This window comes from Rhinopithecus roxellana, chromosome 8, assembly GCF_007565055.1.
Source record: "Rhinopithecus roxellana isolate Shanxi Qingling chromosome 8, ASM756505v1, whole genome shotgun sequence".
Classification (NCBI taxonomy): Eukaryota; Metazoa; Chordata; class Mammalia; order Primates; family Cercopithecidae; genus Rhinopithecus; species Rhinopithecus roxellana.
Genome location: NC_044556.1, coordinates 128,374,862 through 128,393,969, shown reverse-complemented (window position 1 = coordinate 128,393,969; position 19,108 = coordinate 128,374,862). Strand labels below are relative to the sequence as shown.

At 37.7% G+C, this 19,108-nt stretch overlaps 1 protein-coding gene across 3 annotated transcripts in view; it reads right to left on the bottom strand.

The window, feature by feature from the left end:
* Positions 1-19,108, bottom strand: part of RASAL2 (RAS protein activator like 2) — a 393,164-nt gene that overhangs the window by 59,464 nt on the left and 314,592 nt on the right. For all 3 annotated transcript variants that reach the window (XM_010375694.2, XM_010375695.2, XM_010375696.2), the window contains one exon: positions 1,175-1,284. In XM_010375694.2, coding sequence (XP_010373996.1) covers positions 1,175-1,284 — 110 coding nt within the window. The remainder of the gene's footprint in view (positions 1-1,174; positions 1,285-19,108) is intronic.

Genomic DNA, 19,108 nt, shown 5'->3' with positions numbered 1-19,108 from the left:
TACTTAATAAATATTGGTGGTAGCGATGATGTGCTGATGCTGATACCACAAGCACTACTTCCAAAATTCTGAACATTATCGAGACATCATGTGTCAAAAATGATCAGCACATATTCAATGATTTTTGAAGGATATTATCCTTAGGGAGCTATACATTTGAGGTTTACTCAAGCTAGTCGTCTTAATTATTGAAATCCATCCAGGCTTCCTTTTCAGCACACGTCTTCTAGATGCAATTGCAAACCAACAAGGCCAATCTCATATGCTGTACATACAGAACATAGCAGTAAAAAGCATGGACTATGGAGCCAAACTGCCCAAGTTCAAATACCATTTTTGCTATTTACTAGCTATATGACCCTGGGCAAGATTATTTAACCTCTCTGTACTTCAGATTCTTCATCTATAAAATGGTGATATTAATAGTGTTTGTCATATAGGGTTATTATAAAGATGAAACAAGATAACATGTATGAAGCATTCTGTGACAGTGCTAAAATTGTTTAGCTATCATAATCATTATTCTTTATAGTCATTCTACCAAAAACAAAACAAAAGATACACCTCTGACCACTATAACTTGATTCTATAGAAACAGCTTAACTGACCCTGAAATTAGTTTTTTTTTTTTTTTTTTTTTTTTTTTGTTGAGAAGGAGTCTCGCTCTGTCGCCCAGGCTGGAGTGCAGTGGCCGGATCTCAGCTCCGCCTCCCGGGTTTATGCCATTCTCTTGCCTCAGCCTCCCAAGTAGCTGGGACTACAGGCGCCCGCCACCTCGCCCGGCTAGTTTTTTGTATTTTTTTAGTAGAGACGGGGTTTCACTGTGTTACCCAGGATGGTCTCGATCTCCTGACCTCGTGATCCGCCCGTCTCGGCCTCCCAAAGTGCTGGGATTACAGGTTTGAGACACCACGCCCGGCCAAAATTAGTTTTTACAAACTCTCCAATTAGTAAATTAGTATCCACAAACTCTCCAATATTATAAGATTCTTAAACTGGTTGGGTATTTGAGTCAATATTTTGCATCTTGCCTTCATATGAACATGACATAAAAGTCAATTTTTCATTGTATTTTTCTATTTGTCATTGATTCAAATTCAGAACAGACCAAAATGCCTTAACAAAATTCACTCTCAAACTGCTTTTTTTTGTTTTAAGAAAGTTAACTTCCTACCTGTCATCTGTACTGCGAAGGGATGGAAGCCGAAAGCTTGTGTTTCTGTCAAGCTTTGACTGACTTTTGGTCCTCTTGATGGAGCCTTTCAGGCGCTTGCTGAAGAATCCCTAGAAGGAAAGGCAGAAGGTGATAGGAGAGAGAACCAAAAGGGAATGTCACTCTTCCACCCTATCTCTGCAAAAGGTATTTAGATTTTTACAATAAAGACCAGAAATGGAACTTAGCTTTTAAGCTTTTTAATTTTGTAAATAAGAGTTGCTTGAAACCACCTGGCAATGTGATGAGAAAATTTTCTTCTGTGAGAATTGGGATAATTAAACTTTCCAATAGCACCTAATTTCTTATTTCTTAATGTTTATATTAGTTATGGAAGAAAAAAACTTCTAATTTTACTGGTAGATTTCCAAAAGCACAACAATATAACATAGACAAATATATTCCTTTCTATGAAGATGGTACCAGCAATTTCAATACAAACGACTTCTAGTGATTTCCCAAACTAAGGGAAAACAGGCAAAGAAAAAATGGCATGTGCAAAGGCCCCCAGGTGAGAAGGTACTTGGTGCACTGGAGAAATTAAAAGATACTGATAGAAGAGAAAAAGCTTTATTCTAAGATATGTAAAAAGGAGTTAACTAAGTTGTAAAATATAATGTATTGGTGGTCTCGGAAGTGTTAAAACTCGGTCTGTGTCACCTTGGATATGGCATTGTAAAATTAAGTAACGAATTTGGATAAACTATTTTAAAATGAAGTATAGATCATTTATGAAATTGTTAAAGCTTCCAGACTTTAACAAAGTGCTTTACAGTCTTTGGCCCCTGCCTGCCTCCTGCCAGTTTTATCAAACTATCTAGAGTTCCCTGAACATCTTCCTTGACTCTGCTCCTGGCAAATAATGAGCACTTAACAAAAGTTTGTTGAATAAAAGAATAAATGCAAAAATGAATGATGGTCACTACTTTCAAGAAATTTACAATTCTATCATTGGCAGGTGAAAGGAATCTTACAGAAGCATATTAAAATTTCTCAGTCAGACATGGTGGCTCACGCCTATAGTTCCCGCATTTTGAAAAGGCTGAGGTGAGAGTATAGCCTGAGGCCAGGAATTCAAGACCAGCCTGGGCAACATGGCAAGACCCTATCTCTACAAAAATAAAATAAAATAAAATTTAGCCAGCCATGGTAGCACATGCCTGTAGTCCCAGCTACTCAGGAGGATGAAGTGGGAGGATTGCTTGAGCTCAGGAGTTCAAGGCTGCAGTAAGTGATGACCGTACCACTGCACTCCAGCTGGGGCAATAGAATGAAACCCTAACTCAAAAACAAATAAATAAAATAAAATAAAATAAAATAAAATATCTCAAGCAAAGATTCTAATTCAAAGAAAAATATTTTGACACATGGAGAACGACTCTTTCTAATCATCTTGGGATGAATATCATTTTATATAAGCTGTGTACAATAAACATTTCTGTAATGAAGAAAAAGAAATATTAGGCCAATATTAGCATATCGAATCTTTTATATTCCTTTAGTAACTACCAAAGCCCACTGTTTTGGGGTGAAGGGTATATTTATCAGGATAAGCTAGGTTATGCTTATCTAATTACCCCCCAATCTTAGTGGCATAAAATATGTTACATGTCCATGAGCAGGTCAACTGGCGGGTGGGGCGGGGCGGGGGAGTTCCTGTCTATGCTGTCCTCATTCAGGAACTTAGGCTAAGGGAGGCTCTCTATCTGGGCTTCTACAGTTTTTGCAGCAGGATAAAGGTAAAATAGCAAATTATGTACATGTACTAGCTCTTAAAGTTTCATGTCAATTTTGGTCTCATTTCACTGACAAAACAATCACATGACCATATCTAACTTTAATGGAGGAAGGGATATACAGTACTACCAGGTACTCAGAAAGGGAACTGAAAATACTTGGTGAACGTCAGTATAGACTGCTACAGTGTTTTACCAAGCCAAGTATTTTATAAACATGCAGGCATTGCTCCTTTGATTAGAGGAAAATGAAAACAAACGTACCCAATCAGAAGCAGAACTATTTAGATTACTGAAAGAAAATACTTATAATGCTATATCCTATTGTTTTGGCCACCCAAGGAGAAAGTGTAAAAACTCCTAGTATATATCACACAGACCTAATACCCTAGGCTGTTTTTCACTCCAGCTTATTATGTAGAGATTGACTGAAGGCAAAGGAAAGAGGCTCAATGTGAAGATGATGAGGATGAAGATCTTTATGATGATTCACTTCCACCTAATAGTAAATAGCGTATTTTCTCTTATGATTTTCTCGATAACACTTTCTTTTCTCTAGTTTACTACTTTAAGAATGCAACATACAATACATATATCATGCAAAATATGTGTTAACTGACTGTATATGTTATTAGCAAGGCTTCCAGTCAACAGTAGGCTAACAGTAGTTAAGTTTTGGGAGAGTCAAAAGTTACATGAAAATTTTCAACTGCACAGCGGGTGGTGTCTCTAACCCCCATGTTGTTCAAGGGTCAACTGTACAATTTTGGTGTCATTAGGGAGAGTCACTGTCTTTAGCCACAGTCATTAGTACATAAAGGCAAAGGCTTTATGTACTATTTTCTATGACTCAATCAGAATGAGTCACCACATCTGCTAACAGATGTAGTCAGCAAACCAGGCTTAAGTTTATAGAATTGTAATAGGATTGCTTAGTGTTGTTTCAAAAACCTAGGTTGAGATCCAGGCCAAGGAGTCGACCAAAAATGATACATACATTTCTAACAAAAATGCAGTTAAGCATTTGACTGAGACAGTATTAGTAGACGTTCACTTATCTAGTAATTTAATTCTACTTTTTTTGTGGCACTTTTTTTTTTTTTTTTGAGACAGAGTTTCACTGTTGTTGCCTGGGCTGGAGTGCAATGGTGCAATCTCGGCTTGGCTCACTGCAACCTCTGCCTCCCAGGTTCAAGCTATTCTCCTGCCTCAGCCTCCCGAGTAGCTGGGATTATAGGCATGTGCCACCACACCTGGCTAATTTTGTATTTTTGATAGACACGGGGTTTTTCCATGTTGGTCAGGCTGGTCTCGAACTCCCGACCTCAGGTGATCCACCTGCCTTGGCCCCCCAAAGTGCTGGGATTACAGGCGTGAGCCACCACGTCCAGCCTTGTGGCACATATTATATCATACCTCATATGACATAATATGATACACTGTATTTAATAAAATTTATGCCTATTTGTTGTAGAGAACTCTACTAGGAGTTGTAAGGAAATCAAACACAAACTCTGCCCTCAAGGAACTTGTTATTTAATACAGAATTTAGACACTAAATATAAATTTATACACAGGCTTATCAGTAGACTGGACATGGCTGAGGAAAGAATCTCTAAGCATGAGGATATATCAATAGAAACATCCAAAACTGAAAAGCAAGCAAACAAAAATACCCAGAAAAGAATATCCAAAGACTACAGGACAACTACAAAAGGCGTAACATGTGTAATGGGAATACCAAAAGGAGAAAAGAGAAAGAAATAGCAGAAAATCAGAAACAATAATGACTGAGAATTACCCCAAATTGATATACCAAACCAAAGATCCAGGAAGCTCAGAGAATACCAAGCAGCATAGATGTCAAAAAACCCCCTAAAAGAAAAAAAATCCCAACCCCCAAAACTACACTGAGGCATATAATTTTCAAACTGCAGAAAAACAAAGATAAAGAAAAAATCCTAAAGAAGCCAGAAGGAAAAAACACCTTATGTACAGAGGAACAAAAATAAGCATTACATCCGGCTTCTCCTCAGAAACCATACAAACTAGAGAATGGAGTGAAATATTAAAGTGTTGAGAGGGAAAAAAAAGAACCCAGACTACCAACCTAGAATTCTATAACCTGCAAAACTATCCTTCAAAAGTGAAGGCAAAATAAAGCTTTCTCACATACATGAAAAAATTGAGGAAATTTGTTGCCAGTAGACCAGCCTTGCAAAAAATGTTTAAAGAAGTTCCTTAGAGAGAAAGAAAACAATATAGGTCAGAAATTGGACCTTCTTAAGAAAAGGAAGAGTATAGAAGCAATAAGTGAAAATAAAACAACCTTTTGCTTTTCTTCTTAATTGATTTAATATCAAAGTAATAACAACAATGTATTTAATTATACATGCTTATGTATGTATGCTTATGTACATATCATATATATGCTTATGTATACTTATATATAAGGGAAATGAATATTAATGATACAAATGACAAGATGGAAGAATTAAGATTATTTTATTATAAGGTACTCATACTATCTATGAAGTTGTATAGTGTTATGTGAAAATGGACTTGGGTTAGTTATAAACTTAAAAAACTGCATATTCTAGGGAAACCACTAAATTTTTTTAAAAAATAAGCATAACTGATATGCTAATAAAGGAGAGAAAATGGAATCATATAAGTCATTCAATTACAATCGTGAAAGGTTATAAACAGTGGAAGACAAAAATAAGGACACAGAACAAAGGCAACAAATAGAAAACAGTTAACAAATATGGTTAGAAACCCAACTAAATCAATAATCACTTTGAACGTCAATAGTCTAAATACACCAATTAAAAGGGATTGTCAGTTTGGATCAGAAAACAAGATCCAACTATATATCATCTACGAGAAACTCACTTTAAATATAAAGGCACATAAAGATTAATAGTAAATGGATGGGAAAATATACTATGCCAACACTAATCAAAAGAGAGCAGGCATAGCTATATTAATTTCAGACAGAGCAGATATTAGAGCAAGAAAACTTAAGGATAAAGAAGGGCATTATATAATGATAAATGGGTCAGTTCTCCAAGAAGACAGCCTTAATGTACATATGCCTAATAACAGAGTGTAAAGAGACATGAGGTAAAACTGGTAAGAGTTGCTAGGAGAAACAGATAAATCTATATAGTTGAAGACTGTAACACCTATCTATCAGAAATGGACAGATCTAGCAGGCAGAAAATCAGTAAGGACATAGTTGAACTCCAAAACACCATGTAATCAACTGAATATAATTGACATCTATAGACTACTTTATCCAGCAACAGCAGAAGAGAGGTTCCTCAAGCTCATATGGAACATTCACCAAGACAGATCCAATTCTGGGCATAAAACACACATTAATAAATTTAAAGAAAAGAAATCATACAATGTCTTCTTTCAGACCATAATGGAATTAAACTAGAAATTACTAATAAAAGATGACTAGAAAACCCCCAAATATGTGGGAATTAAACAACATACTTCTAAACAACACATGAATCAAAAAAGAAACCTCAAGAGAAATTAAGAAACACTTTGAACTGAATGAAATAAAAATGAAAACACAACATCAAAATTTTGTGGTATGCAGTAAAAACAGTGCTTAGAGGAAAATTTATAGCATTGAATGCATATACTAGAAAAGAAAGATCTAAACCCAATACTAAGTTTCTACCTTAGAAAACTAGAAAAAAAAAGAGCAAATTAAATCCAAAGCAAACACAAGAAAAGAAATAAAAATTAGCGCAGAACCAATGAAATTGAAAACAATAAATTAACAGATAAAATCAATAAAATCAAAAGTTGGTTCCTTATGAACAACAATAAAATTTGTAAGTCTCTAGCCAGACTAAGAAAAAAATAGAGAGGACCCAAATGACTAATATTAGAAATAAAAGAGGGGACATCACAATAGTTCTTATGGACATTAAAATGGTACAAAGGGATTTGATAATCTAGGTGAAATAGATCAATTCCTTGAAAGACACGATCTGCAAACTTACACAGGAAGAAATAGACAATATGAATAGGGCTATATCTATTAAAGAAATTGAGTCAATAATTAATAACCTTACAAAACAGAAGCACTAGGCCCAGATGGGTTCCACTGGTGAATTCCATGAAATATTAAAGGAAGAAATGATACCAGTTCTCTACAATGTCTTTCAGAAGATAGAAGCAGAGAGAATATTTCTTAACTTAGTTCTAGATTCACAGCAAAACTGAATAAAAGATACAAAGATTTCCAATGTTCCTTCCCTTCCCTCTATACATGCATAGCCACTCCTACCAACATCCCCTACTAAATTGGAATATTTGTCACAATTGACGAATCTACATTGACATCACCACCACCCATATTCCATAGTTTACTTTAGCGTTTGCTATTGGTGTTGTGCATTCTACAGGTTTGGACAAATGCATGGTGACATGTATCCACAATTATAGTATTATGCAGACCACATTTACTACTCAAAATCCTCTGTGCTCTGCCTCTTCATCCCGCAGCACCTCCCACACCCCAATCTCTGGCAAACAGTGATCTTTTTACTGATTCCATAGTTTTGCCTTTTCTATAATGTCATACATTGATAGTCCCCCATTTAAGATGGTTTGAACAATTTTTTGATTTATGATGGGTTTATCAGGATGTTAAATACTTTCCAATTTAGGATATTTTTGACTTACAATGGGCTTATTTGGACATAACCCCATTGTAAGTCAAGGAGCATCTGTGGTTAGAATCATACTGCAGGCTTTTTAGATTGGCTTGTTTCACTTAGTAATATGTACTTAAGGTTCCTCTGGGTCTGTTCTGTTTTTTTTTTTCTTCTGTAGTCTGCTTTTTCTTTGCTTTTCAGTCTTGTCAGTTTCTACTGAGATGTCCTCAAGCTCAGAAATTCTTTCCTCAATTGTGTCCTGTCTACTAATATGCGCATAAAAGGCATTCTTCATTTCTGCTACAGTGTTTTTGATTTCCAGCATTCCCTTTTGTTTCTTTTTTATAATTTCTATCTCTCTTCCTACATTGTCCATCTGTTCTTGCATGCTATCTGCTTTATCCATTAGAGCTCTTAGTATATTAATCATAATTGTTTTAAATTTCTGATCTGATAATTTCAGTATTATCTGAGGCTGGTTCTGATGCTTGCTCTGTCTCTTTAAACTGTGTTTTCTGCCTTTCAGTATGTTCAGTAATTTTTTTCTTGCTAGCTGGATATGCTGCACTAGGTGAGAGGAACTGCAGTAAACAGGCTTTTAGTAATGTAGTAGTAAGGCGGGGGAAAACATTCTGAAGTCCTGTTAGATCTCAGTCTTTTAATGAGTCTGTGTTTGTGGACTGTGAACTTCGTAAGTGCTTCTCAGTGTCCCTCACCTCACCCACCCCACTTAGGTGGAAGGAGATGGCTAGAGAGGGCTGGAATTGGGGATTTCCCTTCCTTCTTATCAGTTAGGCTCTGGTTAGTTTCTTCTGAGAGCAGACCTTGTTAAGAAAAACAGGGCCGGGCGCGGTGGCTCAAGCCTGTAATCCCAGCACTTTGGGAGGCTGAGGCAGGCGGATCACCTGAGGTCAGGAGTTTGAGAGCAGCCTGGCCAACATGCCGAAACCCCATCTCTACTAAACATACAAAAATGAGCCGGGGATGGTGCCACTGCACTCCAGCCTGGGAGACAGAGCAAGACTCGGAAGAAAAGAAGAAAGAGCAAGACTCGGAAAAGAAGAAAGAGCAAGACTCGGAAGAAGAGAGAGAGAGAGAGAGAGAGAGAGAGAGAGAGAGAGAGAGAGAGAGAGAGAGAGAAAGAGAGAGAGAGAGAGAGAGAACTCTGATGCATTTCAAAATGGCTCCTTTCCCTTCTCCCTGCTGGAAAAATGAGGGGAATTTTCTCAGATATTCACTCTGAGAACATGGTAGGACTCCAGGAGGTAAAATTTTTTAAAATTGGGGCCTCCCCATTAATGAATACCCCTGCAGTTTTTATCTCTCAGACTTGGCCACACAAAGCCCCCAGCATTTCATAAATTACAGTTGAGGTTTTTCTATCTGGAAACAAGAAGTCTTACATTTAAACTTTTGACAGAATGGCATAATGTTATATTTACCTTAAAATCTACCACAATGTTTAAACTTTAGTAAGTCCTTGACAAATATATACATGAAATTATGGCTGATTTAGGAACACAGATAAGGAAAAGGTTAAGATTGTACAGAGTTGTCAGTAACACTTCTTGGAGGTAGTGAAACCTTCCAAAATTTTGTGGCCATCTCCTTGAGGTAAATGAAGCGTGGTTTTTTTTTTTTTTTTTTTTGAGACAGAGTCTCGCTCTGTCGCCCAAGCTGGAGTGCAGTGGCCAGATCTCAGCTCACTGCAAGCTCCGCCTCCCGGGTTTACGCCATTCTCCTGCCTCAGCCTCCCGAGTAGCTGGGACTATAGGCGCCCGCCACCTCGCCCGGCTAGTTTTTTGTATTTTTTAGTAGAGACGGGGTTTCACCGTGTTAGCCAGGATGGTCTCCATCTCCTGACCTCGTGATCCGCCCGTCTCGGCCTCCCAAAGTGCTGGGATTACAGGCTTGAGCCATCGCGCCCGGCCGAAGCATGGTTTTAACCTGAGAAACTGTTTCTCTCAGAGCTCTATTTAGTTGAAGTTTTTTCATTCTCCATTACCCAATATTCAGTGGTACCCAGGAAGAGGTAGCTGAACTTTACCTAGCTTACCATGACTATTTCCAAATCGATCTTCCATGAAATCATGGTTTGGAGTAAATGCATATTTTTTAAGGTACATACCATCTTGATTTAGCATTCTTCATCTCTCTTTGCTGCTCTCATGTTTCAATCTCTCTTTCACTTTCTTTTATTCATTAAGAACTTTAGCCTCTAGCTTGTAATATTTTTCTGTCTCTTAACACCATGCTAGAAAATAACCAAATAGTGATGTCTAGTACCCTAGCTTCATAATTCCTGGACTTCATTACTCAGTATCCTCCCCTTCAGCCACCCACTCTTTTTTTTTTTTTTTTTTTTAACATGATGGCAAATTATTAACAGAAAATAGTTTGAGGAGTCCTGTTCATAGACTGTGACCATGGCGACCCCACTTTCCATGGGTGCTGTCAGAGGGGATAGGGGTGACGTCCTCAATCCGCCCGATCTTCATACCCAAGTGGGCAAGTGCTCTGAAGGCCTACTGGCCCCAGGTCCAGGGGTCTTGGTCGCATTTCCTCCTGTGGCCCAGAGTTTGATGTGTAGGACAGTGATACCTAGCTCCTTGCACCTCTGGGCCACATCCTGGGCAGCCAACATAGCAGCACATGGCGAGGATTCATCTCGGTCTGCCTTCACCTTCATCCCACCAGTCACACGGCAGATGACTGGTGATCTTTTCTTTGCCAGAAAGATCAGTGACATGGACAAAAGTGTCATTGAAGGTTGCAAAAATATGGCAGACACCAAATACGTTTCTCTCCTTCAGCCACCTGAGGTGTGCCATTTCTGTATGTCGTCTTTCCACCCACTCATTTTTTAAAATTAAATTTTAATTTTTATTCAATAGTTTTAGGGCAACAGGTCGTGTTTGATTGCATGGAAAAGTTCTTTAGTGGTGATCTGTGAGATTTTGGGGCACCCATCACCTGAGCAGTATAGCCGTACCCAATGTGTAGTCTTTTTTTTTTGAGACGGAGTCTTGCTCTGTCGCCCAGGCTGGAGTGCAGTGGCCGGATCTCAGCTCACTGTAACAATGTGTAGTCTTTTATCCCTCACCCACCTCCCACCATTCCTCCCAAGTCCCCAGAGTCCATTATATCATTCTTATGCCTTTGTGTCCTCACAGCTTAGCTTCCACTTATAAGTGAGAACATACAATATTTGGTTTTCCATTCCTGAGATATTTCACTAAGAATAATGGTCTCCAACTCCATCCGGGCTGCTGCAAATGCCATTATGTCATTCCTTTTTGTGACTGAGTAGTATTCCACGGTGTGTGGAATACTTTTCTTTATCCACTCATTAGCTGATAGGTATTTAGACTGGTTCCATATTTTTGCAATTGTGAATTGTGCTAGTGTGTGCAAGCGTCTTTTTCATATGACTTCTTTTCCTCTGGGTAGATATCTAGTAGTGGGATTGCTGGATCAAATGACAGTTCTACTTTTAGTTCTTTAAGGAATCTGTATATTGTTTTCCATAGTGGTTGTACTAGTTTACATTCCCACTAGCAGTGTAAAAGTGTTCCCTTTTCACCACATCCATGTCAACATCTGTTATTTTTTGATTTTTAATTCTGGTCATTCTTACAGGAGTAAGGTGGTTATCTCATTGTGGTTTTGATTTGCATTTCCCTGATAATTTGTGATGCTGAGCATTTTTTTTTCACGTTTGTTGGCCATTTGTATATCTTCTTTTGAGAATTGTGTATTCACGTCCTTTGCTCACTTTTTGATGGGATTATTTGTTTTTTTTCTTGATTTGTTTGAGTTCCTGGTAGATTCTGGATATTAGTTGTTTGGCAGATGCAGTTTGCGAACATTTTCTCCCACTCTGTGGGTTGTCTGTTTACTGATTCTGATATCTTTTGCTGTGCAGAAGCTTTTTAGTTTTATTAGGTCCCATTTATCAATCATTACTTTTGTTGCATTTGCTTTTGGGTTCTTGGTCATGAAGTCTTTGCCTAAGTCAATGTCTAGAACAGTTTTTCTGATGTTATATTCTAGAATTCTTATGGTTCCAGGTCTCAGACTAAGTCTTTGATCCATCTTGAGTTGATTTTTGTATAATGTGAGAGATGAGGATCCAGCTTCATTCTTCTACATTTCAGCCACCCACTGTTCTATCTACACACCAGATTTTATCATCATTCAGAGATCCTCAGACATCTTAAACAGCAATATTTTTTTTTCTCTGATTTCCTCCCTAATCACATGTCTTTCATATATCTCTTTCTCCACATTAATCTACTCTTGAACCTAACAAAAACCTTCACTTTCTGGACCACCTTATTTTCTCCCTGTCCCTTGTTTTTTCCTGCTCTCTTTTCTCCCTAGATTCTGCAGCTAATCATCTGACGCTATTCAATTACCAATACCCTCCATTTTCTTAATGATTAGCTATCCAAAATAAAAATTAAAACAATGCTTAAGTCAATTTTCCTGGTGCCATGATGAAGCTCTTTAGGAAGACTACGCAGCTGTACAGGATGAAACCACAAAAAAATTCACTGTTTCCAAGCTTGGCTTGGCTTCTACTATCCCTCCATCCTGGACCAACCATGTAATGAGCCTTCCCGCATTATCCTCTTCTGTGAAACAACAAAGTACATGTCAAGCCCAGTTGCCCATTGCCCCCTTCTGAGCAATTCCTTACATATTCAGGTCACTATGCTTTGTGCCATGAAATCTTTCTGCCCTGGATCCATCTGACTGGTGAAGGGATGGATAATTAACCCAAAGGTACCTAAAAGCAGCTAAGAATGGACCTGGTAAGAGTTCTGCCTATATTAGAGTATCATCTGGTAACGACTTACCATTCCAGCCTGATCCCTGGTCATTCCACTTCATACTTCATCCTCCACTAACTTGAAACACCTGTAATTCTCTATATTCACCATGCATGTTTACCACTGCTCATATTCTCTTCCTTCTCCCTGGCTGAATCATTCTTTTTGATAGAGTTGAGGAAAGATCTCTTCTAGGGTGTCTTTTTTGACATTACCTGATCCTGCCCTAGATTATGTGCCCCTCCTCTGTGCTTTATAGAGAGATAGCCTTACATTTAGCACAGTGCATGTCCACTTATGTGTCATCCTCACTAAACCCTGCAATCTTTGTGTTCCCAGGGCAGGTCTGATACCTGGTATTTAGTAGGGGCTCAAAAATTGCTTTCAGAACTGAAAAATCATATGCAGTGTGTCCTCAGATCATCTGAGAACTCACTCACTCACTAACATGAGAACAGCATAGGGGAAATCCTCTCCCATGATGCAATCTTCTCCCACCACCTCCCATGGTTTAAAAGTCTGGCACTTTCCCACTTGCTCTCTCTTGCCTCCACGTGAAGAAGGTCCTTCTTCTCCTTCCGCTATAAGTGTAAATTTCCTGAGGCCCCCTAGTCATGCTTCCTGTTAAGGCTGTGGAACTGTGAGTCAATTAAACCTCTTTCCTCATAAATCACCCAGTCTCAGGTAGTTCTTTATAGTAGCGTGAAAACAGACTAATACAGAAGATACATGACTTTACTAAGGTCACACAGATGCTAAATGGCAGAGGAGAACTTTGAGTCTACGTAGCCCCACACTGGAACCCCTCCTTTCTAACCACTGTGCTGTATGAATTCTCGACATTCTAATTCTACATCAAATACTTTAAGTACTATAACATAACTTATGTATTATTTGTAACTTCTACATATACTTTATTATAGAATTATGTATCATAAACAGCCAGAAATATAATATGACAATTCAAAATATGAGGGAAAAAAAAGAAAAGAAAAAAACCCGCAAAAAACCTAAAAAACAAAAAAACTGCTAGTGTGGCATTTGACTTACAAGAATTTGCCCCAAGGATTCCTAGCTATATAATTAAACTAAAGTAAAATCAAAACCTTATTGAAATGGCTTTTATATGTAAAACTGATTCTGTGGTCACTGAGTATAAAATTTAAGAATCCAAATATAAAATGTAAAAATAGATGGATACCAAGAGAAAAATGCTTTTTTCTCTTTCAGTTATGATATCCATGCCTTATAAAAATGGGAAGAGTGTGAATGTTTCAGTCTAAATGGAAACAAAGGAAAGAAAGAACGTAAATAAACTGATTTCATCCTTCTGACACCAACCTAATCTGAAAGCATACTAATCAAACACTCAAAACAAATCCTACTCTATCCAATTTTTTGAAATGCTGTTGCTACCATTTACAAGTCTTAAAAATAGTAAAAAGCTCTTTTTTTTTTTTTAAAAAAAAGCTATATTGTCATAGCAATTGATACAACTAAAATGATTTAATTGGTACTCATTATTTTCTTTCAAAATAAGTCTTAAAATTAGCAACAGTCAGTGAAAGAAAAAGCCAAATATTGCCTTTCTCTGGAGCTTGGTAAATGTTAAGACAATGATAACTGAAGTTGTTGGCCACCTGCAAACTGGAGTATTCCCTGAAGACTGAACTTGGCTAGTTGGGAATGACTGGTAACTGAAATAAAACTGCTGCTATGCAACTGCTCTCAGAAGCCTCAGTGGCGGTAATAAGGGACACTGCCTTGCCAGCATCCTAGTATTGCTGTGTTCCCTTAAGACAGGGAGAAGTGGAGACAGAGAAACATGTCATCACCTTTCACACGAAAAATGTAGGGATGTGCAACAAAACCCTGCTTTAATTCTGCTTGAGATTTTTTCACATCAGTGACCACACAGGGATTAAGGACAATGTTATAGCAATTCTAAGTGGTTAAGTATTTTTAAATGGCAATTTCTCAAAATGTTACCTGATTCACAGTACGAAAATGCCACCTTGTCAACTAGAAAGGACCCAGGTGAGAACTGTTTTCATTCTTGCTTTTCAAATTTTAGTTTATTAGTAAATTAAAATCTCTATGTATTTTACATATTTTAGTTTGTTTTATTATGGATTGTAAATACCTGAGAAAAAAAGCTGTGTCATATATAAATAATTCCCTTCCTTGCTCTCTTAATATAACTTAGGAACTTGTAGATATTCACTAAATGTTGACTAAAACGTAATTCTAAAAAATTAACAAGGAAAAAGGAGAAGAGTAACTGAAAACGTTAAAGTTTACTTTCTAGTCTTTATATTTTACTTAGTTTGTCTTCTGGTTATTTGGAAGTCCAAACAGGAAGGGAAACTGTAGATGACAAGAATAACAAAACAAGAAATAGTTGCAAAGTGCATTATAGTTTAGTTTTAGTATGGGTAGTTTATCCTCTAGCAGGTTTTTTGTTTTTCAAATTTAAGCATCAAAAGGAAAGAGAAAAGGTTCTGTCATAAATCACAATTGTTTTTCTAGCCCAGATCTGATATATCGGAATATTGGGGATTGGGACACAGTGATCTACATTTTTAACAAGCATTCGATGTTATTTTTTTAATTAAGCTAACTAAAACTTTTTTTTTTTTTTTTTTTTTTTTTGAGACGGAGTCTCGCTGTGTTACCCAGGTTGGAGTGCAGTGGCGCGATCTTGGCTCACTGCAAGCTCCGCCTCCCAGGTTCACGCCATTCTCCTGCCTCAGCCTCCAAGTAGCTGGGACTACAGGCGCGCACCACCACGCCCGGCTAATTTTTTGTATTTTTAGTAGAGACGGGGTTTCACCGTGTTAGCCAGGATGGTCTCGATTTCCTGACCTCGTGATCCGCCCGCCTCGGCCTCCCAAAATGCTGGGATTACAGGCTTGAGCCACCGCGCCCGGCCCTAACTAAAACTTTTACTATGAAACTTTTAAACATACAAAGCACAGAAATTAATAAACACATATCCATTAATCAGATATAACTGATGTTGACACATTGATGCCATTATGCTATATTACGTATAATTATTGTTAAAATATAAAACACATATTATATAATATTATAGGTATTATGTTATAACATGTTAAAACACATATTGACATGTTAAGATCTGCTAGAGGGACCAATGGAAGATATCTAGCAAACTTTATTAACTAACTATATTCTTAGAGATTCATTTTCATGCATGTGTCATGTCAGATTTTTATTACCTTCTTGTTACATTATTTCAAACCTTTTATGTCCAACTTTTTATGTATTTTGTTTTAAAACATTTCTTTTAAAACAGGTTTATTGGGGTGTAATTTACAAAACACAAGTCACTATTTTTGCATGTATAGTTTGATGAGTTTTGATAAATGTATGCTGCACCAATACAAGTGAGATAAGGAACATTTCCATCACCCCAAAAGTCTTCATGCCTTTCTGTAGTCAGTCAATCCCTTCCTCTCACCCTCAGCCCCTGGAAACCACTAATCTGACTTGTTCCTATAATTTTATCTTTTCCACAATGTCATATAAATGGAATTATGCAGTATGTAGTCTTTCTTCACTTAGAATAATGTTTTTGAAATTTATGCATGCTGTTGCATGTATAGTTTCCTCCTTTTTATTCCACTGTAAGGGTACACCAAAATTTGTTTAACCATTTGTCAACTCATGGACATTCAAGTTGTTTCCAGTTTTGGGATATTAAAAATAAAGTTGCCATAAACATTTACAAACAAGTCTTTATGTGGACATATGGTTTGGGAACCACTGAGTTAAAAGCTTGGTTGGAAATTCACAAATAACAAGACGACATGGCAACTTTTTAAGGGGATGTAAATGAGGTAGAGTGGGGAAAGGACACTGAGGAGGGAAGGAATCCTTAGTTATTTTTCCTTTAGATATGAAGTAATTTCAGATTTACAAAAAATTTGGAAAAATAGTATAGAGTTTTCCCTTGCTGAGCCTCCCCAATGTTATTCTTATATAACTATAGTATGATTATGAAAACTAAGAAATTAACATAGGTACTATACTCACCTAAACGCAGCCCTAATTCTAATTTCACCAGTTTTCCACTGTATTATTTTTCAACTGCCATTTTAACAAATTAAAACAAATGTGGTTTAAACAGTACAAATTTATGATCTTACAGTTCTGTAGGTCAGAATTCCAACACAGGTCTCATCTGGCTAAAATCAAAGTGTCAGCAGGTCTGCATTCCTTTCTGAAGCCTCTAGGGGAGAATCTGTCTTATGCCTTTTCAAGCTTTTAAGGCCACCCACATTCCTTGGCTCATGGCCTTTCCTCTATCTTCAAAGCCAGCAATGTTGCATCTCTATGAAAGCTTTTAAGGTCTCGTGATCAGACTGGATCCACCTGGATAATTTAGGATAATGTTCCTATCTCAAGGTCCTTAGTCTTAATCCTATCTACAGAAGTCCCTTTTGCCACATAAGACAACATATTCACAATTTCCATGTATTAGGATGTGGACATCTTGGGAGATAGGGGAGGAACCACTATTCTACTTTCTACATATAGTTTAGTCGCCCTCTTATGAATGTGCATATAGGCTGTTTACAATATTTTGCAATTAAAAAACAATGCTGCATAAATAACTTTGTGTATATGTATTTTCTTTCTTTCTTTTTTTTTTTTTTTTTGAGGCAGAGTCTCGCTCTGTCGCCTGGACTGGAGTGCAGTGGCCAGATCTCAGCTCACTGCAAGCTCCACCTCCCGGGTTTACGCCATTCTGCCTCAGCCTTCCGAGTAGGGACTACAAGCGCCCGCCACTTCGCCTGGCTAGTTTTTGTATTTTTAGTAGAGACGGGGTTTCACCGTGTTAGCCAGGATGGTCTCGATCTCCTGACCTCGTGATCCGCCCGTCTTGGCCTCTCAAAGTGCTGGGATTACAGGCTGAGCCACCACGCCCGGCCTGTGTATATGTATTTTCATAATGGTGGAGATGTACTTTCAGCTTGGATTCCTAGAAATGGGATGCTGGGTCAAAAGGTAAGTGTATATGTAATCTTGCCGAATCCCCTCTAGAAGGGTTGTACCAGTTTGCCTTCCCTTCAACAATGTATGAGAGTGTTTGTTTCCCACAACCTTGCCAACTGAATCGTTATCATCCTTTATAGTCTGTGTCAGACTGAAAGGTCAAATAATATTTCTATGTTGTTTTAAATGTGCATTTAAACATTTAAATGCTTAAATGTTGTTTTAAAATGTGCATTTCTCGGCTAGGTGCTGTGGCTCATCCCTGTAATCCTAGCCCTTCAAGAGGATGAGGCAGGAGGATTGCTTGATCCTAGGAGTATGAAACCAGCCTGGCCAACATGGTGAGACTTTGTCTCTACAAACAATACAGAAATTAGCTGGGTGTGGTGGCGTGTACCTGTAGACCTGGCTACTCAGGAGGCTGAGGTAGGAAGATCCTTTGAACCCGGGAGGCGGAGGTTCCAGTGAGCTAAGGTGGTGCCACTGCACTCCAGCCTGGTGACAGAGCGAGATTCATCTCAAAAAACAAACACACAAACAAAAAATTGCATTTCTCTGATTATAAGTGAATTTGAACATTGTTTTCATATGTTCAGAAACATTTTTACCTATTACCTATTCATGTCTTTTCTTCAGTTTTCTTCAGGAAAACTTTTCTTCAGTTTTCCTATTGGGTCTTAGTCACTTGTCCCTTAATTTTTTTTTTTTTTTTTTTTTTTTGAGAAGGGGTCTCGCACTGTCAACCCGGCTGGAGTGCAATGGCGCGATCTCGGCTCACTGCAACCTCCACCTCCCAGGTTTAAGCAATTCTCCTGCCTCAGCCTCCCAAGTAGCTGGGATTACAGGTGCCCACCACCACGCCCAGCTAATTTTTTGTATTTTCAGTAGAGATGGGGTTTCAGTATGTTGGACAGGGTGGTCTTGAACTACTGACCTGGTGATCTGCCTGCTTCGGCCTCCCAAAATGCTGGGATTACAGGCATGAGCCACTGCGCCGGCCTTAATAGTTTCTTATATGTTGTAAATATTTTCTCCCAATTGATTTATTGGTTGTCTTTCAACTTTAACTTTCTTATACTTTTTGTCATGCAATTATTTAAAAACTTTCTTTTGTGTAATCAAATTTATCAATCGATTTTTAAAAATTGCCTCTGGCTTTTCAGTAACCATCATAGAAAGTTTTCCCCTGCATTAAGGTTAGAGAATTCATCCATGTTTCCTACTAGGTATGCTTTTTTTTTTCACATTTTAGATCCCTAATCCATTTGGAGTTTACTCTTGTGTAAGGTATGAGATATACATCTAATATTACCTTTTTCCACATGGTTACTCAGTTGTCCTTATATCATTTATTTCAAATACCAATTCCTGAGAAAACCATTCCTGATTACTGTAATGTCTCTCACACTTCTGATTATGTAAACTGTTTATTTATACTACTGTTTTCCCCTATCTTGACCTATAATTAATTCTATTCCTATTTTATATGCCCTATGAATCTTAACTCCTGATGGCAAACAGAAAACAAACACATTGAGCTCATCTTTGTATTTCTGTAATGCTTAGCATACAGTGGACTAAATACTTATTTGCAGAATGCTGATAATGATTAACGTG